This window comes from Bombus vosnesenskii, unplaced genomic scaffold, assembly GCF_011952255.1.
Source record: "Bombus vosnesenskii isolate JDL3184/JDL3185 unplaced genomic scaffold, Bvos_JDL3184-5_v1.1 scf7180000014579, whole genome shotgun sequence".
NCBI lineage: Eukaryota > Metazoa > Arthropoda > Insecta > Hymenoptera > Apidae > Bombus > Bombus vosnesenskii.
Window position 1 is genome coordinate 1,345,490 of NW_022883531.1, and position 24,683 is coordinate 1,370,172.

The 24,683-nt window shown below is 33.5% G+C and overlaps 3 protein-coding genes across 6 annotated transcripts; 2 read left to right on the plus strand and 1 right to left on the minus strand.

Moving 5' to 3' along the window:
- Window positions 1-3,206: 3,206 nt before the first annotated feature.
- On the plus strand, window positions 3,207-10,111 carry LOC117240216 (RRP12-like protein). Of its 2 annotated transcripts, XM_033506177.1 has the most exons (23): window positions 3,346-3,481; window positions 3,569-3,737; window positions 3,861-3,987; window positions 4,668-4,850; window positions 4,934-5,093; window positions 5,258-5,430; window positions 5,500-5,735; window positions 5,819-5,986; window positions 6,057-6,165; window positions 6,235-6,399; window positions 6,485-6,606; window positions 6,686-6,800; window positions 6,870-7,106; window positions 7,172-7,398; window positions 7,486-7,609; window positions 7,697-7,985; window positions 8,066-8,223; window positions 8,316-8,578; window positions 8,652-8,815; window positions 8,886-9,071; window positions 9,176-9,286; window positions 9,356-9,515; window positions 9,587-10,111. In XM_033506177.1, exons 1-23 carry the CDS (start codon window positions 3,346-3,348, stop codon window positions 9,675-9,677), a joined length of 3,873 nt encoding a protein of 1,290 aa, XP_033362068.1. In that variant the 3' UTR covers window positions 9,678-10,111. The 2 variants fall into 2 exon arrangements, with proteins under 2 accessions (XP_033362067.1, XP_033362068.1); XM_033506176.1 differs by having other exon boundaries at window positions 3,207-3,481; window positions 6,057-6,399.
- LOC117240217 (glutaredoxin-3) lies at window positions 5,584-11,399 on the minus strand. 2 transcript variants are annotated; one of them, XM_033506179.1, is made up of 3 exons: window positions 11,212-11,399; window positions 10,226-10,862; window positions 5,584-5,701 (listed from the first exon to the last, which is right to left on the minus strand). In XM_033506179.1, exons 1-2 carry the CDS (start codon window positions 11,259-11,261, stop codon window positions 10,238-10,240), a joined length of 675 nt encoding a protein of 224 aa, XP_033362070.1. In that variant the 5' UTR covers window positions 11,262-11,399; the 3' UTR covers window positions 5,584-5,701; window positions 10,226-10,237. The 2 variants fall into 2 exon arrangements, with proteins under 2 accessions (XP_033362070.1, XP_033362069.1); XM_033506178.1 differs by lacking the exon at window positions 5,584-5,701 and adding an exon at window positions 9,926-10,146.
- Window positions 11,400-12,731: 1,332 nt separating this feature from the next.
- LOC117240260 (lymphocyte cytosolic protein 2-like) lies at window positions 12,732-23,857 on the plus strand. 2 transcript variants are annotated; one of them, XM_033506237.1, is made up of 11 exons: window positions 12,732-12,993; window positions 14,884-14,946; window positions 15,819-15,877; window positions 18,093-18,670; window positions 18,960-19,303; window positions 19,378-19,529; window positions 20,332-20,486; window positions 21,344-21,478; window positions 21,641-21,814; window positions 21,965-22,103; window positions 22,619-23,857. In XM_033506237.1, the coding sequence occupies exons 1-11, from the start codon at window positions 12,910-12,912 to the stop codon at window positions 22,764-22,766; spliced, it is 2,031 nt and encodes a 676-aa protein (XP_033362128.1). In that variant the 5' UTR covers window positions 12,732-12,909; the 3' UTR covers window positions 22,767-23,857. The 2 variants fall into 2 exon arrangements, with proteins under 2 accessions (XP_033362128.1, XP_033362127.1); XM_033506236.1 differs by lacking the exons at window positions 20,332-20,486; window positions 21,344-21,478 and having other exon boundaries at window positions 12,737-12,993; window positions 19,378-19,525.
- The last annotated feature ends 826 nt before the right edge of the window (window positions 23,858-24,683 follow it).

Genomic DNA, 24,683 nt, shown 5'->3' on the forward strand with positions numbered 1-24,683 from the left:
AAGAATAAAAGATAAAAATTATTATTTCTGACAAGCGCAAATCAATAGAATAATAATGGCGCTGCAATCATGATAATAGAATGTACCAATTATACAATAGCGCACTTGAGAATCTAAATACTTCCATATAAAACTTTCAACTTCAATTCTTATAAAATTCCTACAAAAAGATTCGGCAATTTAAAAAAAAAATTAAATCTATGTCTAAAAAGACTAATCCTCAAAGAAGTCTTCAAAGAAGCCCAGTACTATAGGCAACGCCTCAAAACGCGCAAGTTCCGACGAAGCAATGAAAAAAACAAAAAAGGAAACGAAACCCTAGGTTGCACGTGTCCAGTTAGAACGCGAAAACTCGTCGAGGCATAAAAGATCTAGCAGCTGGATCTGTTCTAAAGACTTCAGAGACTAGACAAAGGGGTAGAACCTCGCTTAAAGGGGTGCAAGATCGTCTGGAATAGAAACTCCGTTCCAGGTCAGGCCAGGTGCATTTTTTGTAGTCCTGTCACCGTGTCCCCTTGGTAAAACCGTGAATTAACTATACCGCGTGACGCAACTTTCGCCCTAAAATATCGATCGATTAATTTTTCAAGTTTACTTCCGAATTTGGAAATTCCGCACCGCAGACGTGGACTTAACGATGCAAAAATGTAATTGGCATTTATGGTATGTTAATTGTACGAATTGTTAGCAACATAAGGAAGGGGCCTCGTTCAACAGAATCCTCTGGCATTAAGAAGGATTTGCATCTCAAGGTGTAATAAACGATAACGCAATACTTCTACGATAGCCGCTCGGATCATTACAGCACATGATTGAAAGATCGACGCAACATGCATTTTATCACTGTCCTCGATGTGATTATGTGAAACTTGTTTTTAGCTTGTTCGTTTGCGTTGCTAAGTAAAAATGTTGCCCGCTTGCTTAGAAAAAGAAAGATTCTTTTATTTATTATTAATTTATTATTATTTATGTATTATTAAACAGTCAGCACTAGTATCAGTTCTAACTTGAAACTCGTGACCTACGAAATATTTTAAGACCACAGATCCAAATTAAAAGTTATTTAAAAAATTTCATGTTCTTCGCTAAGGGGAATTTTTGTAACACTATAAATTTTTTAATTATTCTATCAACTTGTATCGTTGTATTTTTATCACAACGATCTTCAAAGTATTCTGAATATTAGCACAGCCATCTTGGTATCTTAACTCTAGGAGATGATATACACTTTCGAAAATCCACATTTCAAAAACAATTGACACGAAAAAATAACTGACCCGTCCACCAAATATTGATCGAAAATGTTCGAAAAAGCCATTCCTTAATTACGAGTAACGTAAATTCCTGGATAAGGTTGGATAACCGGAAGCTAGCTAGGAACGAGGAGGAATCTCATGAATTCGGCGTGGGACGTGTTTTCGTGACGTCACGGAATCAATACGCCATCCAGTCTCAGCCCACCACCTACGTCACCAATGACACCATCGCTTCTTGTCCGTGTTCAATTACTGGAAACGAGGGTACCATGCCGTCGTGGGTCGAACTTGTTCTTCTAATGCAATTTGCCAAGTGCACGGCGTCGTTTGCAACTGGCAAAACGCGTTCAATTACCACGGCAAGCAAGATCGTACCCTTCTTCCTTAATTTCACTCTATTCATTCGTGGATATCTGGTGAGAAAGGTTTCTTAAATCGCAAACGTAGTTTTCGGATCGCAGTTGAAAAGGAAATGTGATTCTTTCAGGAAATTCTTCTTTGGAAAAATTTCCCAGTTTGGAGCATTTGTCACTAGTAGATCGTTTGATCGATCGGACTGTTTGGAAGATCGATGGTCTGGATGTTGGAAAAGAGATCGAGAGGATTTTTGATCGCTCGACACGTGAAACCGAGATATAGCATAACGAGCAACAGGTCTACGTTATTTTCACGCTCTTTAAAAAAGTAGAGTCTTTTTTTTTTTTTATTTTACGCTGTGTATCTTTCGCCTGTATTCCTCGTATCTCTGCTTTGTTTTAATAATGCCACAATTCAAGAAATATAAACTTTAAAGAAGAAGTGTTTTGAAATTTATAAAGACATTTTCCTGAGCCATAACCGTACTATCGTATGTTATCGTATAGTTGTAAGGCCAAATTGATAACGATATATGAAATAATTTTGCCCTCTGACGTGAAGCATTATAAATATGCTGCTTTACATGATAGAACATGCTGGTAAAAAAATTCTGTAAACTTTGTATGCAATAAAAGCAAATGCGAAAGTTTTTGAGTTGCCCCGCCATAAAAGCAAAGCAACTATACAAAATCCAAAATATGGTAGATGAAGTCAAGAATATGAATTTGCATAAAAATCAGCGGTCTAATCAATCTAACACGTTCCAGGACATAAATCGGTACATAGCATTATTCACATTCTATTCTTCCATCACGCACAATATACTATATACAATATACAATAATTGCAATATATTTAATATAATTAATGATAATACAATAATACATATTATACCAAACGCTTCTTGAAACGGACAATTCATCCACGATGGTCATGGCCTCGTGCAAGGAGGATCTATTCTTTACTACCTGTTAATGATTCCATCTGGCAAACGTTTCCTTCACGATCGAATAACATATGTATCTCCATCAAACGAGAACGTGACTGTTGATTCATCTGGACTCATAAGTCATATACGGTTTACAATAAATTTGAAAATTTTCGCGTCGCCTCGAGGAAGAACAGTATTCGATTGGCTACTTTGCAAATCGCCTAAACTATGACCGTCTGCCGTCCTAATTACACGCTTAATCATCGATAGTTACAATAAAGATCATAACGTGAATAATCATTCCGGGTAACGGACGTTTAGATTCCTGATTCTCGATTTGCTTTCCAAGATCGAGTCTCCTTTAATTTGTGGATAAAGTTATTTTTATTATTGATAGATCTACAAACTTAACGAACTTAGATAGATAGATTTGAAACTTAACAAATTCCGGAACTTGAGAATTTGAAAATTTTCAATTATGAGAAAATAAAACTTAAAAGCTTACGGTCTTGGAAATTTGAAACTTATATTTAATATATTAATATATTTATAATATATTTAATTAATATATATTTAAGCTACACAATGGTGGATACATGCTGCCATCTTTCGACAGTCATTAGAATATCGTAGCATTTTCCCATACGACGCCATCAATAACGTCGTAACAATACGACGTTAGCAGTACGTGCGGTATAGATTTAACCTCTCTCTATCGTTAAGGATAAAAGAAAGAAATATCTGTCTTAATAAATTTCGTACCTTTCAAGTATATATTACTCAAAAATTAGGTAGGAGAAGATGGGTAAATTGGGATTGCGGTTAAATAGCCGGAAAAAGGCGAAACGTTGGCCGAAGGGTCAGAGCTCCAGCTCTAATCCACAAACTAAAAAGCATCGGGAACAGGCATCCTGGATGTTCTTCAAAGATTCAACAGGTATAAACTTACAAATATCAATGATTAGAATTTTTTATGAATTTTCTTTTGTCTTTGATATTATATTAAATTTTGTAATTCCCTTAGCCTCTGCGAAGCCTGGTATAACAGAGGAAAGTTTAAAAAAACACAATGCTATTCAAGGGATTGAATCACAGGTAGAAACACCTGATAGCAAAGGTAACTCTTGGGAAACATGTACAGAAAACACTGCTGATACCTTTGCTACCAATTGTTCAAATATATCATTTAGTAGGTTAGTGCATAATCGTACTTAAATCAAACTTAGTTTTAAATATCAGCAATATGTGTTCGAAGATATTATTAAATGATTATTATTGAGCGATTAATTGAATATTGTTGTATAATGATTTTACAGGTTCTTACATCATTTTCAATCGAAATCACTGTTGCATAAGGAAATGTTAGCTGTGTTGTCCGCTGTAACGGAGATTATAAAACAGCATGGTGGTAATGAATCTAGCACAGAATATTTTGCTGCATTGGTATGTATTACAAAACACTTTTTAACCCTTTGCGAACGGGGCTGCTCGACGAGCGGGTGTCGCTGTGGACAAGAGGTATTGGCACACACAATTGAGAAAATATACACGTTGAACGATTGCGTTGTTGAGGGTTCATCATCGCCGTGACTATCGCTAGAAATATTGAAATGTCTGAGCTATGTGCCTATTGGACAGAGTTTATTTCCACTGTCTGAAGCACTGTTGTTATCTTCTATCTTGTCAGGTTCAAAATAATATTCGTCATCACTACTGTCACTATCAAACCGCTTCTGAATCTTTTAGGCATTGTGTACATATAAGGTATTATAAAAAATATATAAAATTTATAAAAAGCTTGTCGATTCGTCTGGTAATGGTAATTGAAAGACTGAAATTCGTTCTCACTCGGCCATCATCCTGCATCGCGAGTTTATGTTAAACGGAACATAAGATTTCTAAAGATTTATAGTTTTCTCCCATCAAAAACATAGCACTGTTTAGTTTACTATATCCATGCGTAAGTACGCATGAGATTATCGCTCAGAAAAATAGACGTACGTCAGACATCTCAAAATAAGTACCCGGAACTGTGAGCAGACTCTGGCGGCTATATGCCGATACTCGTTCGCAAAGGGTTAAGGAAGGTATGGACAAACTAATTATAAATATTAATATCTTAGATGAGCACTTTGGAAGCGATTGAATCGGATACGTCAATCGCAGCCACACTCTCGTTATTAGGCATGGCCCTAAAAACTGTCCCAAAAAATGTTTTAAATATCCAATTTGGATCTGCAAGTGGAATTTTCTTACGTATCCTTGTTAAATATGCATCGTCGGAAGAGCACTTAATACTTCGACATGTAAATTGTTTTTCATTCTATTTCTTTATATGATTTTAGATATTACACCAAGGCATACTATCTATATTTTTCATTTTTCACAGTGTATTCATTGTTTATCTTTGCTCCTTCGAGCACAAGAAGCAGCCACATGGTCTAGTTCATCTACGATGCAAGTGTTGGATGTCATTTTATCGTTTAGTACACACTATAAACACAAATTACGACAATCGGCACAACATGGAATATGTACTATATTAAACGGTAGCACGAATTTGAATAAAGAAATTATTCAAATAAATTGGACAATTTTTGATAAACTTTAATATTACAATGTTATTTATTATTATTTATTATTTATTATTATTATTTATTATTATTTATTATTTATTATACAATTTAATATTACAATATTACAATAATTATAGGAGGTGATATCATGAAAGGTGAAAACCCACCGCAATATCATCCAGCTACTCCATACATTGCAAAATTCTGTATTGGTCAACTTGACTCTGAGTCCGATGGTATTACAAATGTTCTTCGTGTCCTTACACTACTAAAAGACATTTTCCATCATTTACCAAAGATTCATGTGAAGGTATTTGTCAACATTTGTTAAGGAAATACATATATTTATATTATACAATTACGAACTTTTGTTTTCCAGACTATCAGTGAATCTTTATTGAAGCTTATGACTATGAAAAATGTGTTAGTAACTTCATGTTGTCTACAAACCTTTCATGGTTTGTTCGTTTCTCGACCATCAGAAGCTATTCTACCAGTACAAAGAAATGGGCAAATCATTACTGCCTTATATGATTATCAACCTCCAGCAACTGATACACAACCAACCTTAGCATGGCTAACTGTAATGCAAGAAGCGTATTTAAATTTAGCGCAGTAAACAAACTTTTATATTTAAACTCCTTATATCCAATTTTATTGAAGAGATAGTAATTGCTGAATGTATTTTTCCTTTATAGCAATTCATTAAATTTATGCGCAATTCTTTTACCAAGAATTTTGAACACTTGTAGTCAATTGTGGCTTTCGGGCAAATCTGAAGTTATATCTGGTTCTTCGCACACGATAAAAATTTTATTACAAGATTGTGTCGGTAAAATGTGTGAAACCGAAGAATCAATGAAAACGTAAGATTAGATTTAATTATTATTCTTCGTATCTATAATTTATATCTCATCATTTATATCACACTTTTAGATATAAGGACACTATCAATCAGATAACTTTTATGATCCATCAAGCATTAGGTTATCAATATTTGGAAGCTTGGTGTTATATTCTTGATTTAACAGCCCTACTGTTTCAGGTAATATCGATTTTCTGCTTCTTATCCTTTTGTCAATGTTGTACAATTCAACGTTCCCTTTTATTACAGGTAACTGGTAAAGCGAGAAGTCCGCAATTAGTAGAAATATTGAGAAGTCTAGCGGAGTTACGTGATTTCTATAATTTTTCTTTGATAAATGACGCAGAGTACGCTATTGGCGCTGCGATAAGAGTACTCGGACTGGAGACAGTTTTAAATTTGATTCCATTGAAAGCAAGTAATTCTATATGAACTGGATTATGCTTAGAAACAAAAACTTTATTTTATAACTGCAGTAATATAAATCTCTATTCTATAGGTATCGGACAATGCGATTAATTTAAAAAGAACTTGGTTACTACCATTATTGAAAGATTGTGTGCTAGGTGGGTCACTTACTTTCTTCATGGAAACATTGCTACCTATCGCTGCATTGTGCAAGTATTTTAATCTATCTTTATTATAAGAGTATAAATTATCTTATATTGATATTTTTAATGATAATTATACTCAATTTTAGAAAAAAAGCAACCGAACCTGTAGGCGGGAAAACTTACGAATTTCTCGTTTGCCAAGTCTGGGCTATTTTACCAAGTATATGCAACAACGCTATTGATGTGAAAGATAATTTCAAGGTATATATCAGAGATAAATATAAAAGATATAGTATCAAGTATCCATGAGATAACTTTTATCTTGTTTAGAATATAGCTAAACTGTTAGGGACAAATTTAAATGAGAGAAAAAATTTAAGGATGTCGATAATGTCTGCCTTACGAAGATTAATAACGAAAGCACTTGAAGACGACAAAAAAGAAGATATACACGAACTAGCTAGATTTGCAAAGAATTATTTACCATTGTTTTTAAATCTATACACTACTAAGCCACTTGGAACTGACGAAGAAGGACAACGCTTTGCTACATATGATACAATAAAAGTAATTTGTGCATAGAAGGAGTAATTTTCTTTAAAGAGATTAACTAATATTTTGTACAATTACAGGTGTATCTTACAATTGCGGATAAGGAATTGGTACACGAATTATTCGATCGTGCGTTATTTAAGTTGAAAGAACCTGATATCGACGACTTTTTCAAAGAAAGTATTCACGATATAATAAGATTATTTATTAATTATACTGACATTAATAGATTAAAGACGTTTTACGATATGTGTGTACCACTTCTTAAAGACATTTCTAAAACCAAGGAACAGAAGAAAGCATATAGGTAACTTCTTAATATATTTGGAATTAAATATTTTAATTATCTTTTCTGCAAAAACAAAAATTAGTTTTTACTTGTGTGTTCTTTCAGGTTTTTTGAAGAGATATGTGGCAGTGAGAAGGAAACGTGTAAGGAGTTTGTAGTTCAATACAGACGCGAGATACAAAAATTATTAATATCCTCGGCTACTGAAGTCGCAAAACCAAGCAGAGGAGTAAGTGCTAACTTACATACATTGTTCTATAATATCAGTTTCTTATGAAAATTTTAACAAATAAGCCTTACTCATTTTTTTAATTAGGCACGATTAAGATGCTTAATTAATCTCATAAAAATTCATCCACAACTTGAGAAAACTAAGTTCTTAGAAGCCATTGTGCCCGAAGCAATAATGTGTTTAAAAGAGTTAAATGCGAAATGTCGAACTTCTGCATACCAACTTTTAAATATTATTGCGGAGAAATTTGTAGGAAATCCTACACATTTTAATGACTTTGTTAATATGCTCATGGTTGGTTTGAGTGGTGCGATAGAAAAGTATAGTACCGCATCCTTGCTGGCGCTTTCATCCGTTACATATCATTACAATGGTACAGTATATTTCAAACTAAAGTTAAAATAAATATTTCGTATAAAAATAAATAATAGCATATTAAAAATATTACAACAGGATCTTTAGGTATAGAGACAGTTAAAGAAATCTTGGGACAAGCTTGTATTTTTGTTACAAGTCCGACAAGAGAAATTGCAGAAGCTGCATTGGCATATATCAAAGTATATATTACCGTGATGCCATCTCATATTGCTGCTTCGAATTTAAAATTGTTGGTTAGTAACAAAGGCGTTTAATTAATAACAATAAAAGGTTAGTAACAAAATCCCATATAGCTCAATAAAAAAACGAATTAATGAATTTGCAGATAGACGCTTTATGTGCAATGAACGATGACTGCCATAGGCATTTCAGACAAAAAGTACGAGATATTCTCGTAAAGTTAATAAGAAAATACGGAATGGAAACAATTTCTGGCATGATTCCAGCTTCTAATGCGATGTTACATAAGAGATTAAAAAATATGAATAAGGCAGAAGAAGCGAAGAAAAAGAAAAAAGAATTGAGGAAATTGAAAAAACAAGAAAATGACGAGGATACCGAATTCGATGCAAAGAGAAAACCTAAAAGGTAACTTCGTATTTTACTTTAAACGAAATTTTTCTTAAACAGAAACAACTCTATAATCTTTATTAAAATTCAGTATAGAAGAAATATTGGCTGATAGCGATGATGAGTTCGATGAAGATATGGACAATGAAGAGTCAAGGAAAAGGAAGAAAAAAACATCGCGAAAGGAAGCCTGGATTCATGAGAATGAAGAGATTGTTGATCTCGTTGATCCTGCGGCAGCTCGAAATATATCAAGTAAGTCTAGATATTATTCAAAATTCGATTAGTCGAAGTTGGAATTAAATTTACAAAATAATTTTTGTAGCAACACAACCTACAGTCGCTATAAATTCAAAAATAGCGGCTATAAAACGGAAACATCGTGAATTTAAGACTACGTCTGATGGCCGTCTTATTATCACAGTAGATAATGAGAAAGATAACGAACCAGAACCCAAGAGAAAGAAGAAATCTGCACTTTTGTTGCACAGTGATTCAGAAGACGATTATGGTAAGAATTGGGGTTAGATTTGATGTTAGGAATTGTAGAAAAATGTAAAGTAATTCAAAGAAGCAAGTGAACGAAGTCAATGAATTTTTATGTTACATGATCAGAAGATGATGTTCAGTCTGTAGCCATGTCGCAAGCAATGGATAAAAAACGTAAATGTAGCGATAGTTATGATAATATTAGCGTAAGGAGTGGATCCACATTGAAGTATCAAAGTATAATAGTAATATATTATCTATAGTAAATTTTGGTCTGTTGTTTAATAACAATTTTGGTATCCATAGCAGGAGGGTCTGGAATACATCGACCATTGAAAAGATCAAGAACAGAATATGTACCAGGAGCAGAATATAAAGCATCAAAGGCTGGAGGTGATGTTAAAAGGAAAGGAAAACCAGATCCATATGCTTATGTACCTCTGTCAAGAGCAGCATTAAACAAAAGGTAAATGATGATACCATGAATTTTGATTTAAGTTGAAGATACGCATTGAATTGATTCATTTTTATCTTCAGAAAAAAGAAGAAAAATGCGAGTAAATTTCAGAACATTATTAAAGGAGCGAAGAAAGGTGCAAAAATTGGAATGAAGCAAAGGAAAAACTAAAGTATAATATACCATAAAAAAATTTTCAAAAACTATGCTTTTGTGGTATGAGTCTCTAATTATGAGTAGGTTTCACTGGCTATAAATTTGTAGATACATAAAATGTATGATACAAAGATATACAAGAAATGACATTGAATTAAAAATCTGTGACGATTTATAACATGTGTGGATTAATATTAACAGAAACACTTGAGAAATTGACATATTGTTTGAAAACAAAGTGACTTCGTTATAGAGCAAAAGAATTCCTATATTACTATTTATTTGTCTTGTGCAATCTGTTGACTACAAATTAGCGCTTACAAAAAGATCCTTTTACACAGATGGTTTAATTTATTGCATATTTCCATAGAACAAATATTGAAATCCTTACAACTGATACAAAATAACTTACAAATAATTATATTAATATAGGGACCGGTCTTTTTTTTTTAAAGAAATTAATTATATGATCCTTAATTATATCCTAGAATTAATTAGATCCTATAATTAAGCACTTCTATTAAGCTAAAAGTATTTAAATATTTATGTAAACAGAAACTCACGTTTCTTTTGCATTAGCTCTTCTTAGGCAACATTCTTTCCAGCTCTCCAGATTCGTTCATTTCTTTTACAATATCCAATCCTCCAATGAGTTCTCCATTCACATATAATTGAGGATATGTTGGCCAATCACTAAATTTTTTAAGTCCTTCTCTAACATCATTATCTTGTAAAATATCAAATGTCTGGTAATCTGTCTTACAAGAATCTAAAATAGAGACTATTGTTCTAGAAAATCCGCAACGTGGAGTGGTAGGAGATCCTTTCATGAAAAGCATACAGGGTGCTTGATTTATTAATTTCTTTAGTCTTTCTTCGAGTTTTTCTTTAGGTTTACATGTATCAAAGGAAATAGAATCTTTATTGGTCAATAATTGGCGCTTAATTTTCTCCGTTATAGCTGCAGGATTAGCTCCATCAATTCTATCGACTATGGTGTTATTTCTTGTGAGAACAACTGTTGGTACTGCACTGATACCAGCTTTCAAGGATACATCAGGTATTTTCTCAGCTTCAATCTTGGCGAACCTAACCCCCTGATACTCGGCCAGTTTGCTCATTTCTTCGATCACATCATTTATTTGCGAACACTGATCGGCCCAGGATGCGTAGAAATGAATGACAGAAAGATCTTGTGACCTGACACGACAAACGAACATGACCTTGAAAATCACCGACTTAGCAATTTCCCTAGTTTATCACAGAATTACATCGATAAAAAATTGTGAATTGTGAACTTTTTCACATCGAACGAAAATAATATAAAGTCGTAGCTATCTTTTGTTATATTGCAATATTTAATCTATTTCATCATAAAAGTAAAAATAGAAAATATTTTCTTTCGCTACTTTGAACAATATTTCGAGTCAAATTGAATTGAGATTAACTGAATCTTTTATACAATAATATGGTAAAAAATGAATGATATTCATCGACTAGGTTATATTGTTTCTAGAAACTGAATTACTTATTATTTAGAATTACTCACTTGACGTAATTCTTGTATTCTTGTTCAGAATTAAGATTAGTGGTAGACATCCTGTCACTTTACTTTGTGTAATTGATAAACACGCGATAATATTATCAAGAAATATTCTGCAAATTCGTTTATTCACTACGACAGCTTCTACGCAACTTTTAACATCGCACTTATAAACGTTTTATATTCACAAATGCGAAACTACCGCGGCTGTGCAGTAGTTCGCCAATCCCCTACATTCTATAGTAGAATAGTTCTACTACACATGGTATTCTACAACAAACTTCATTAAATTTTTTTAATAATTTGTGAACAATACTAATTCATGGCTTAATTATCGTTACTATTTCTCTGTTATTTAACGAATAAAATAAATTGAAATGTTGTTAAGGAAATTATATGTATGTACACCAATTTTTGTTTGAATCTTCAATAAAAAAAGCACATAATATTTAAATTTAAACAATTTAGAAAACATTTAATTCAATATAAAAGATATAACATATTTTTAGTGAAAATGGAACGAAAAGACAAATGTATTACACATTGTGAACTTGACTTTAAGCCACTGATTCTCAACCGAAAGGTAACGTAAACAAGAATTTATTCTATAATTTATTCCACGGTCATATAAGATCTCGACACTCATATACCGAAGCCTAGGGAAACCTGGAAATTGAGTCTCGACTAGTTATAAAAAATCAATGTGGAAAACAAGAAGTTCTGTGCATGCGTGACATGCTATGAATGCCTTAAATGGAGACAAAGACGTTCTACTTATCTCTGTCATTCTCGCAAGAACACGGACTTTGTTGATCTTTCAATGTTGATTTTTCACGGCTAGATACGACTCAGTTTTCTGGCGGTTTTCCCTAATGAGTGTGCAGATCTGTTTATATAATCATGGTTTATCCAATGGGACGAGTCGGAAGAGGTACATAAAATCTCAAAATCTAGGGGAAACCAAAATTCAATTCATAGTTTGTAACACATATAAAATGGAAAGCTATTTTACCAAACATTAATTCCCCAATGTATATATCTCTCTAAGATGTTAACTGTAATAACCTGCAAAGAAGCTATGCAACGATATTGAAGAACGTACTATGATAAATCGTAGTATAACTTGATTTTTACTTGGTCAAGCAGTACAGTAATGTTCCGTTAATTGTTCAAGTGAATGGAACCTTATATGTGCAGTTATGGAAAGAAATACATTTCTAAGAAATCCCAAGTATTTCTCCCTTTATTTAGATAGTAAAAATTCGCTCCACAAAAGGAATTTAAAAAACTAGTAAGTATAACGATGGCCACTTAAAGGAACAAGAAGCCAGTTAATTTGTCATTAGATATTACCGATTTTCGTTCAGTAACTCTCGAAATATCGTAAGGGAGGAATTCTGCAAACTGAGAACCACTGGTACCAGATCGTATCGGCTAAAACAGGTGCACCATAAGAAAGTGACCAATCGGAATGGCGATGCCTAGCTCGTCATACGGATGTATGAGATAGTCGTCAATGGACGTCAGTAGAACGAGTGGGGCAGGGGAGGAAAATACGAAGCAGCGAGGGTTGTCAAGAGTCAAGACTCAAGACTCAAGACTCAAGACACCTCGCCCACAAAAACCAGATGCCAGATGCAGATGCGACTGGGCGGTGAACACGTGCGACGCTTTTTTGTCACGGTCGCGTGAACACGCGGTGCAATGTTCAAAAAGTTGTCGCGAAGCGACGCTCTTGAGGACATATCGAATTGGAGCACCAATGATGTGTTGTGCCTACTTCGGAAGGTAAGTAAACTCTGATTCAGTGAAAAGTCATCTTTGAAATTGTCAGTGGCGAATTGATTGACACGAACTCGATACCGAAATCTCAGACGAATTCGTAGAATATAATCATAAGAAGGATTGGAATAATTATAATATTTATAATTTAAAAACTTAAATATTTTCTATTAATAACGAGTTTCGTCTCAGTATGTTTTATCCAATGTTTACAATAAATGATTCGATAAGATCCTGCGTGTATAATTTGTTACTACGTTTCGTAAACGATAAATATATAGCAAAAGCAAAGCGTTAATGTACGTTGAATTATTTGCGTAAATCGGTAGATAGGGAAACGATCAATAAACATGTGTTTTTTCCCTTCGTGACGTCTCAGAACGAGTTAGTTCACCTTACACTGCCTGTCACACTGCATGACACATTAAGAATATCAAAGTTCGCATATGAAACTCATGTGTACAAACAGTGGTTCACGTGCGTATTTTTAACTAATACGGAATGTGTATATGAGGTTTACGTTCAACGTTATACGTACTCTCTTTTTATTTTCATAAAATCATGCGACTAGAATATAAGAAGCCACTGAACTCGTGTGAACATGATCGAGCAACGAAAGTATACCGACCGAGTATACCGTTCAAAAGCAAACACTTCGATTGTAAACTAACATATAAAAATATCGAACACGGATAAAATATCAAACACGGTAATGTAATCATAAAATAAGACGATAATGTAATTTTCAATGAGAACACATAGAGTATTCGCGTTATTATTTATGTAATGTAACTTTACAATGAGGACATATAAGAGTATTCACGTTATTAGTTGTCAACATTTTCATCGTAAATGTTAAATTTGTGATATTTTATTTTAGTAACTTTGAACTGTATTGTGTTATAAGTCGTTGTACTCGTTCTAATGTATAAGGAAATATAAAAAATATTATAATTGTCAATTTTAAAATATTTATAGTTTTTCTATTGCATGAAAATAATAGGATATTAAAAAATCTATTCGTCGTATCACGTACAAAAAGTAGTGAAACTTGCTTCCTCTAACTTTCTCAAAAATGTATCACTTACGACGAAAACGAAGGAAATTAATAGAACGAACATCGCGTACACGTATCCATTATATTTCATTGAACTTCGCGCGACAAATTCAAAAGCTGAAATCAGACAACGTACGACACGCGTTTAATTCAATAGAAGATTCAATAGATGCAACGATAGAACTAACATGATCGAAGAATTTAGGCTGTCATATACACGTGTACAAGACTAAACTTGGTAAAATTCTGAGAAATATGTCGTATCGATTCTAGTCAATTCAAACAGCAGTACAATAACGCACAAACAATAAAGTAAAGATAGTTTGCATACAGGGTGCATCCTCTGATTATAAAATTAGCTATCATTTTTCAGCTATTTCTGTTCATTCGTAAAGAAATGTTTTGAAGAACAGTTAGTCAGTTTCCGGTCTGCTACACATTTGGATATTAACAATTCTCCAAAAATGTTTGTTTCAATAAAAAATCAAGGTCAGTCACCTTGACCCTTTTAAAATGGCATCATATATTTTAGATTTGATGAAAGGTGGCCTTGACTTTTTCTCGAAAAAAGAAATTTTGAAAATGTGTGACAGACGGAAAACTGACTAATTTTTGCAAACATTTTGAAAACATTTCCTTGATATATGATCGGAAATATGTGAAAATGAAAATGAGAAATGAATATGAGAAAATGAAAAAAGAGGATACGCTCTGTATATTTAACTGGTTTGCTTTATCGTCGTAATGTAAATATTTGCACAAGATGCATGTGTGCTCCTTATCGTTTTATCAGCGATGTACGTTCTGTTTGATAGAACGAGTTATCCTTGCTTTTGCAGAATGGGCTGCAGGAGTGCTGTAAAGCCATCACAAAACGGCAGGTCGATGGCGACGAGCTGCTGGTAAGGAAGGTCTTCCTACACAGTTTCTTTTTTTCCCTTTTCATTCACGTCTCGTTGATTAACATCTGTGCCATCTATAGCTACGTTGATACAATGGTACATCGATAACTACTTATACGGATTGATGATGAAACGTTTATAAACATAATGAGTTCGTTTATCGCGAACTTTTAAATCCTCAAATCAAATTAACTTTTAATCGATTAAGATTATCGCGTCTCAGTAGAATGCAAATAAAAAAGAAATCACCAAAACTTTTTTTCATAGAGACAATTGTTGAAAAAAATAAGCGAAAGACATTTGTAGTGGTTGACTTGTAAAAATATTTTAGGAATATATCGTATATGTACGTTTTTTAAACATTTTGAAACTCCATCACGTCTGTCATGATCATATTACCAAAGTTTGAAATAAATCTGGATGTATATGTATATATTTAGAAATTGCAAGATATCTGACACAGGTATATACATATTATATAGATACAGATACATATAGATATTTAAATTTCAAATTATTCGCTACATCAACAAGTCTCGATATCTCGATATCAAAAGATCATCTGTAATACTAGTTACCGTATGCTTAAGATGATTATTCAGGCTGTATATTAATTTTTTATCGGATATTGTAGGTGTTTCGCGTTTCGCCAATTAATACTCCAATTAATAGAAACTCGAATATTAGTTTACATCTTTTTCTTAAATCGTACAATGCAAAGAAAAAGAAATATCTAGCCCGTTGAATAAAGAGAAAATGCGCGTAGAATGCAGCGAGCGTCGAGCGGTTTCATTCATAATTCGTGTCGTTATTTCGTTTCCAACCAGCGCGTGCTCTCTTATACTCTTCTTAATTAATTGTAATTATTCCAGCACTTGACGGAAGGGAAGCTGGCGTTGTGGAAGAGTGATCTCACGCGTCCATTGATATGGTAAGAGAACGAAATATCAGACGTATCTTACTTCTTCGTGAAAAATGGTGGAACAGCGTGAACTTGTTCCCGTGACCAAGTAGAATCCCGAAGCTCCGTGTCACGGTCTAACGGTTCTTCTCTACAAATCATCTTCCCGAGACACACCTTCGAATCGTGATCCGATCCAGTCGTGATCCACGATTTCTCAGAGGACTCTATTCTGGATAACTCGAAGATCTCCCGGACCAGTGATTTTATTGATTCGTGAAATCTATAAAATAAAATCACTCTGCTTACTTAGCTTACTTATTGCATGTAATCGAAATTGGAAATGCAAATACTTCCATCCTGGACTTTCTATATTTTTTAATACTTAGAAAATAGTAAAGTCAATGTTATATTTAACATTCATAAATATTAATTTATTTACGATAGAACGTAAATTAACGTATCTATTGTATTTCCATAACTTGAAATACTCGAGTCTATTTTTTATTATCAAAAGTATAAGTGTAACGTGAAACGCAAACAAATACGATAGCGGATAAAATTCACGAATAATTGTACTCTCTCACCAATTATTTTCATTAGAATTTCTTATTCGACAACTGCAATAAGTTGCAATTTTACTTGAAAATTGAAATCTGAAAACAGAAAAGCTCCTCTGACCATTCTGCTTCACCTTACAATTAGTTAAAACGCTTCGTCTAACATTTTGCTTATTTCTCAATATATCTTAAAATATTCTGCGTTTTCTGCGTTTTTTTTTCTTTTTTTTTTTTGCTTTTGAGTATAGATATATTATACAGATTGTTACGAAATAATGGCTAAATATTTTAAATTGAAGAAAGAAATACAAAAACTGTAGAAAAAAGTAATAAAACTTTCGTTTTCTCGAATGTTTCGATATGGTAGATAGAATATTTTAACTGCATAACGAGGGCAGCAATATTATGAGTCAGCATGCAGAAAAATTCACATGTTTCTGAATCAGCATTACGGATATAAGGACTATTAGGTACCAAGCAATAATTTATAGAGAAAAACAATAGAATTTGACGACATAGGTAGATGAAAAAAGAAAAGAATTGAAAGTGAAATGTTATTGCGTTGACGCAACGTTGATCGATGAATCGTTAATTCTGGTAAAAAGAGAATGTGAAACTTGAAATCGAAAAAACGATGCAGGTGTTAAGACGTGCGTTCTACTTCCATTCTATTATTGAATTTCGTATGAACAAAAGAGTTGTATCGTCATTGGATACTGTATTTAACAGGTTATAACTACATATACGCTGAGGTTGATGTGTTTGCATTCTGTCGATATTAGAATAGCTATTCGAGTGAGCAATTCTAAGCATCGCGGAGGCTTGAGTCGGTGAAAAATTTGGCGAGCGACGATGCTATAGAAAGCGTCGCGGGACACAGTATGCATACTGAGAGGAAGGTTCAACGGCTCGACGAAAATCGTAATACATATGGCACGGCTAGCACTTCCGAAGGCCATGCTAACAAGACAGTATGGCTCCGATTATACAAACCGGTGCCATAAGTGCGTAATTCTATCGTGTGGGACGCCCTCGATCATCCAATATCGTCACTGACGCCACAAAATTTATTATCTTCTTTTATTAAGGAAATTCCACTTGACAACAACACGACTGTTAACGCAGCGACATTACCATGCACCACTCCTAATAATAATTAGAAGATAACGTTTCTAAAAAATTCGAATGGCGTAGAACAGAGACGTTAAAAGCTACGATATTTAATATTATTGCAACAGCATTTGATATCGCTCGTGCGAAAGAGTCTGGTCAAATATTTCTGGCTAATTTTAAATGCATTGATTTAGCCATTATTTCTACGTTTAATATAACACGTTTCCATGCGGTGTAATATATAATTTATGGATTGTTCGGAACAATTGCAAGATTCTTCTCCGTGTCATTTTGATTTTTATATTCATTATTTATTGTTTACATATCTTTTTTCTAACAATTTCCTCAAAGTCAATCTTTATCGCATAATACCAGTAAGATGTACTTATGTCCGATGTTAGTTAAAGTTTCTCTGCTCTCTGATCTCTCCTCTTAGACAAAAACTTGTAAAATTAAAGAAGGTCGTTCTATCTACTTGTCTATTAAAGGCTTCAGTTATACGATCCTTCGATTACTCCAAACAGTATATCAATAACAAATTGTATCATTCGAAATATTTATTAATTGTTTAGGAGTCTCTGGACATTCGTGGAGGAAGTAAAGAAGACACCTGAAAAATTCGTAGAAGAAAAGATACTCGAGATTCAATCGAACGAGGACCCCTTAAGCGACACCGGATCCTGGGGAACCGATTTCGAAGACGAAGCAAACGAGGAAAATACCTTAGCAGAAACTCAGAAAGTTTCTCGATCAAATTATGGAGCCAAAAGTAACAACCATAAAGAAAATAACGCGGACCTTAAACAAGAAGATGTCCGAGCAAAGGAAGCAAGGTCTAGGCAAGGGGAAGAAGGAACTTACGCCAATTGTGGTCCCATGCAGAATGACGAGAGCACGTATGCAAATTGTCAGGAGACAAGCACTGTGCCATTAAAGAATACGTCCAGATTGCATAGCCAAATGGAAAAGTCTCTGGCCGAGCAGCTTAAAGAACAATTAGAATTTAGAAATACCAAAAAGCCAATGGCGGTACCGAAGTCTGAAGCATTGAAAGGAAAAAATGTGGAGGTCTCGGTTCTGAATGTTACTCAACCCCGGAAATCGTTTCTGCATAATGCGTCGAAAACCAGGACGAACAACTCTAACCAGAGTTAGTAAGGATTATATTAGTAAGAAAAGAAAAAGATCACGAAGCTTTCAATCTTTAATTGTATATTTAGCATCACTGATTAGCTTTTTTTAAACAGTGAAAAAGAAAGAAAAGATTATAGTCGTGAAATGATTCTGGCGTTCTATCGTTTTTTAAAATTAATCGAAGGCTCAAGATCATTGACTCGTATCTCTCTATGATGTTATTTTATCCAAGATGTGAGAGGTGATCTAAAAAAAAAAAGTCGAATAATTTAACAAATAATTCCTTTCTTAACCAATGGTTTCAGAAAGAATGACAGTTCCACCGCCACCACAGCCAAAAAAGAACAAAGACCAAACGATCGTTGAAAAATCGAGCAAAGATCAAACAAAGCCTCCTGCAACGCTTAGGAACCTCGATCTGGTTGCGAATTTGCCTACAAGAACGGAAGAGAGCGAAGACGAGTATGAAGCGTTTGATGAACAAATAATCGAACAAAATCAAAAGAAGAACATGTTGAAGGTAGACAGTAAGCAATCGTTGAGCAGCGGTCATCAAAGTTCGGCGGAGAGTGTTTATCAACCACCAAGTATTACGAGCTACGAGGAAGAAGAAGAACATTACGAGATTTATGAATCGATTACGGAAACAGTAAGCATATAAATTCTATCTTCCTTTTATGATAATTAATTCGATGAAAAATTGAACGGAAGTTACTTTTCCAGTCAGATGATAATGGGTACTATTTAAATCCCATTCAGAGGCCGATAAATACAAAATCACCCCCGCCATTACCAGCAAAACCACCCCAGTCATCAACTACCCCCTCTCCAACTCCAACTCCAAGTCGAACAGATCTGGACAAACTAAAGGGTTTGTATAATATTTATAATTAGTTAACATAATGTATATATATATACATATATATATATATATATATATATATATATATATATATATATATATATATATATATATATATATATATATATATATATATACTACACACACACACACACATAATTTTTTAACCCCTTATAGCAATATTGTTTAATTGTCCTGTATGAGTACAAAATGATACTGGTAAATATTAAGAAAGTTGTTTCCATGATACGATAAAATTACGTCTCATGCCACTGTGAATACCAAAATAAAGAAAGTAATTAGACTGAAATCGTTGAAGATAGAAAATGCAACGTGTTACGAGGAACGAAGCAAAAAGTGCAGGCTGCATTATATTAAAATAATAAAAAACTCTCGGTGTCTCAACTTCTCATAAACATGTGCGTGGCAACTGGCTGGCCCCCAATATCTCTGCAACCTGATGCGCATTGCAATTGCAGCCAGTCATGGATGAACTATCGTTCCCATTATCTCGAGTCGTTCTCTGCCGATATATTTAGACATTTCAAATCAAATTTGACAATTCGAATTACCAAAAAATTCAAATTTTCAGTGGTAACAATTCGTTAAGATAAACAAGAACGCGTGTGAATTATTAAGTATACTGTATGCAAACCATACTGTAATACTAATAATATGAATAGCAACAGGGACAAGTGCAGTGTTTTAAAGCTGTTGTTTAAACAGAAGAGCAATGCTTCGAAGAGATTACGATTTCCTAAAAGCTAATTATACAAAAGGTTAACATTCAAATCTTATCACTGTAAACGGAAGAGGAAACAGTGGGATGGAATGTGTTTTTATCTGAGATTGAGCAAACAGCTTTTGGGAGGTTTGGGCGCTCGTCTGGCGGATGAGGTTTCCGATATGATAGTGAGGATCAAACGGGGGCTTTCACGGTGTTGTTACTCCCAACCACCTGATCCACCAGGTACAACAACCTCTTGCGAAGCAAATTCTTCGCGTGCCACATTGTTTGCGCATTCTTTCGTATACTTGTATACACATTGACTATGCATGCTTGAAAGATAGGATCATCAAATTTCTCAGTAGAAACGCTCGACTTTTTCTTACAAAATTGGAAATACCTCAAGACTTAGAGCAACCTGAAAATAAGTACGAAGTAAGCGATATATTTTTAAACTTTGAAGAGACGGGGTGCCCCATACTGAGAGACCAACGGATGGCTGAGCTTTGTTGTTTATTCGGCCGAGCCTTGGATTAAACGTCAGTCCGTGTATTAATTTCGAAGAGTTCGGTCGTTTGTAGTTCTTCTGTCGCAACTCTCTAGCAACTTCTCTCTGTAGCAATTTTTAAATATCGCGAGAGATTTCTTCAGTAGCTTTTTCCCAGCGATTGATTATTTATTGGTTTGTAGTAGAAGATTTCAATTTTGTACGGATGGACTAAAATTTCAAATCTATCGACTAACAATGTTCGTTATAAATTGTTTAGAATTCTGTATTCGATATTACAATTTAGATACATTGCATACAAAAAGATTCTAGCTGACATTTATTCCTGATTCTGTTTATGGTGTTTAGGATAATTTACAAGCGAAACCGACTAAGAAAACACTGTTTTCCTTTAATTCTTTCTTCGAATTCAAGATTGGACGACACTGAGCGTACTCAATAAACGTGAAATTTGTGTATAGTTATATCGCCAGGTAATGAATAGAATGAGATTCGACGATGATATGTCGGTGCACATTCTTCTGGTAAATGTGATTAAAATTTTTCCGATAAAATTGCAAATAGTTTGTTCACTCCCTGAGTGAACGTGAAGGTTTTACGAAAATGGCAGCTTTAATTGGAGATCCAAAACGAAACGTGTCCTTAAACACCGCGATTCGTCGTCAGGCGAGTCTCTCAGAATGTTTAACTCAGGCAGCCCTCACTCAAGCCCGCCTGAATCTATCAAGTTAGTGAAACATTGGCCTCAAACTATAGTAAATTTGACTGTATCTTCAAAATAATAAATTAATAAATTATATGAATCTCCCATTGAATATTTAATAGATCCAAAAAATTATTATGTTGCGTGAGATTTTAGTGTACCTAACGTGTTCTGTGTTGCTTTCAGAGAGATCTCCTGAGAAGAAATCGGCCACATTGCCTCATTCTCATAGCAATACTTCTTTGTCATCGGAAAGGGCTACGAGACCACTACCTCCACCGCCTGAGAGACAATCATACGTTGATAAGCCTTGGTTCCACAATGTTACCAGAGAACAAGCAACAAGTCTTATCAAAGAACGTGAGTCCTTGTCGTAAGTCAAGTAAACTCAAAGCAAGAATAATAACCATCATTAACATTTTATAAAAATAATCAAGTGCTTCAACTTCACTTAGTATGCGTTTTTTCATTAGATTATACACTAATTATGAATGAATTTGCTATGTTTAGAAAGTACTTACAGTAATCCTCAAGACGGATACTTTCTCCTGAGACCGTCTACGACAAAAGTGAATAATCCTTTGGCTTTGGTGCTCTGGTACAAGGATAGGGTGTATAACGTTCCAGTCAGGAAGAGACCTGACAATAGGTAAGGTATTCCTTGTCCGTATAAATATCTTTGCTGAGTACCGGACTTGTTCTAATAATAATAAATAAACAAATAATTAGAAAGAAATGATTAAATCTATAGTTATAACTAACAATTCAATAAGAAAATCTCTCCAAAAATATTAAATAAAATATTATTAACTCAAAGACTACCTTGGGTGAAAGTTCACTCTAGTATTTTGAAAAAGTTTTAAAAGTCAAGCAATTAAACAAGGGAATTTATCATTATTCAATATTAGATGAAGAATAGAAATGATATTGTTTGCAATAATTACTTCAATAACATTGCGATGATAATATTGATAATATTAAATGATACCAGTGATATTGATAATATAATGATGATATTAAAATAAAGCTCGTATAGGGTGAAACTTCACACATGACAGTGTCTCTAAGGATTAAAAGAATTTTTATAATATTTGTTTTAGCAGAAAGTAAGAAAGAGTTGATAAGGAATTGAATAAAAGTGAATATCATATATCTGTCGAATAGGTACGCATTAGGATCAGCAAAAGTAAATGAGAAATCGTTTTCGAATGTCGAGGAAATCGTAATGTTTTACACGCGAGAGGAACTTGTGCTTCATAGCGGTGGCGTGGAAATGGGGAGCACGAAATTAACAGATACTCCGCCTAAATAAGCCTTTGAATGCTCTCACATCCAGCTTATGCAATACAAACACTGCCCAAATAAGAATTTTAAAAGGAATTAAAGATCAGACACGATGGTTTTGCGTGTATAATATTTATTCAACAAGTGCCTTTTGTACTCGTCATCCGTCGAAAATCAACTTTGTATATTTTTGATAAGATTCGAATGCATTTATATGAACTGTGGCACGCATATGGAGAAACGTTTGATATCTACAAGAAAGAAAGAAAAGAAATAGATCTCTCGACGATATGAATTGCATATATTTTTAATACTAACATTTACAAGCAGTACTTTAATGTTGAATTTGCAAATTGGCAATGAGATTTGAGAAGCATCGATGTATGGTAGTTGTTATTTTTGTAACAGAAAGAACAATCACTTTGTACACATATCGATATTATCATTTTTGTATACTTGCTGCTGTAGGTTTGTTTTTATAAGATAATTCGAGAAAATGAAATTTCAGAAGTTAAGCAGTGATATATATATATGCTATAGATTTGTAAATAAAACTTTTCTTTTAAACAGTAGTATTTCGAGATACTGCCGAAAAAGTTTCGTATCGTGTTTTGTTTGGTTTATTATAATTTTAACTTAAGGAAATAAATCTAGATCGAAGAAGAAGTAACTACTCTTTATTGCTATTGGTTGCGTAAAAAGAAACATGTTTGATTATAAAAAGTGATTATGTACATAAGAAATACTTTAAGAATAATGTGATCTGTACCACAATTCATAAGGTAACTCGAGATAAATTGACAATTGTAGATATATTTCAAGAGGTATGTTAAATTTATAAACGATGAAAGAAAATATATCGTAATCAAGAAAGGTTAATAGAAAAGAACATCAAGGTCGTTTTAAGATTACCTTTTTCATTAATTGCCATATGTGGAGGTCTAAAAATATCACAAACAAAGATCAAAAGCTACACAGGGTTAAAGACAAATTCAGTATTTTACAGTAATCAGTTTTATTATAATAACGAAACTTAATTAGACTGAATTGATACCAATACTTACTAGACTGTTAAGTGCCATATTTAAATGAACACAAAAAACGACCTTGAAACCTTTCTTCTTTTTATATCTAAATTTGTTGAACCCGACGTACATACTTTTCGATATTATATATATCGGTATACAGATTAACGGATCAACCAATAGATTGTAATCTGTGCATTTATATTTTGCCATGTCATTGTGAAAATAAAAGATAATTTTTCAAAAAAGACGAAAAAGTTTTCTATTGGAATTCTTTTCCTGATTTATTATAAATATTTAATAAAATCTTTATTCTGTAGACGTTTCTACATCAGATGAAAATTAAACGTGGAATCGTGAATGCGTGGAATCAATTAGCTGTTTCTATGCGATCTACGGTACTCATAAAAAGTATGATTACGTACTTTTTCAATGAAGCGTTTTTCTATTAAATTCTATATTTCACGTTGATAGTATTAAATTTTTGTAGTAACATGAAAGTATTATTAAATGAAACGAAATTTAATATACTGGGGCTTAATTAATTATTATGTAAGTGTTTTAATGAAGTACAATTATATGCGAATGCCTTTTACGGATACCTATGTTCTTCGTTTATCGATGCTAACACGATTGAAACTAATCAAAAATTAAATTCGAATTGATCAGCCGACAGTTTATTACTCAGTAGTGTTTATCTCGAAACTACGTTCGGCGATTGATAACGATAACATCAATTAAGTAAACACTCGTGTAATCAAGTTCCCAGCTTTCTAGTTGAGTTTTAGACGATTACACGAGATCTCTTATTGTGTGAATTGGCTTTCAATCGTGGAGAAAACGAATCGATGCATTATACATATATACATAACGTAATTCGAAGTCACATTCTGAAATCAACCTTGGGTGGACGGTGGTTC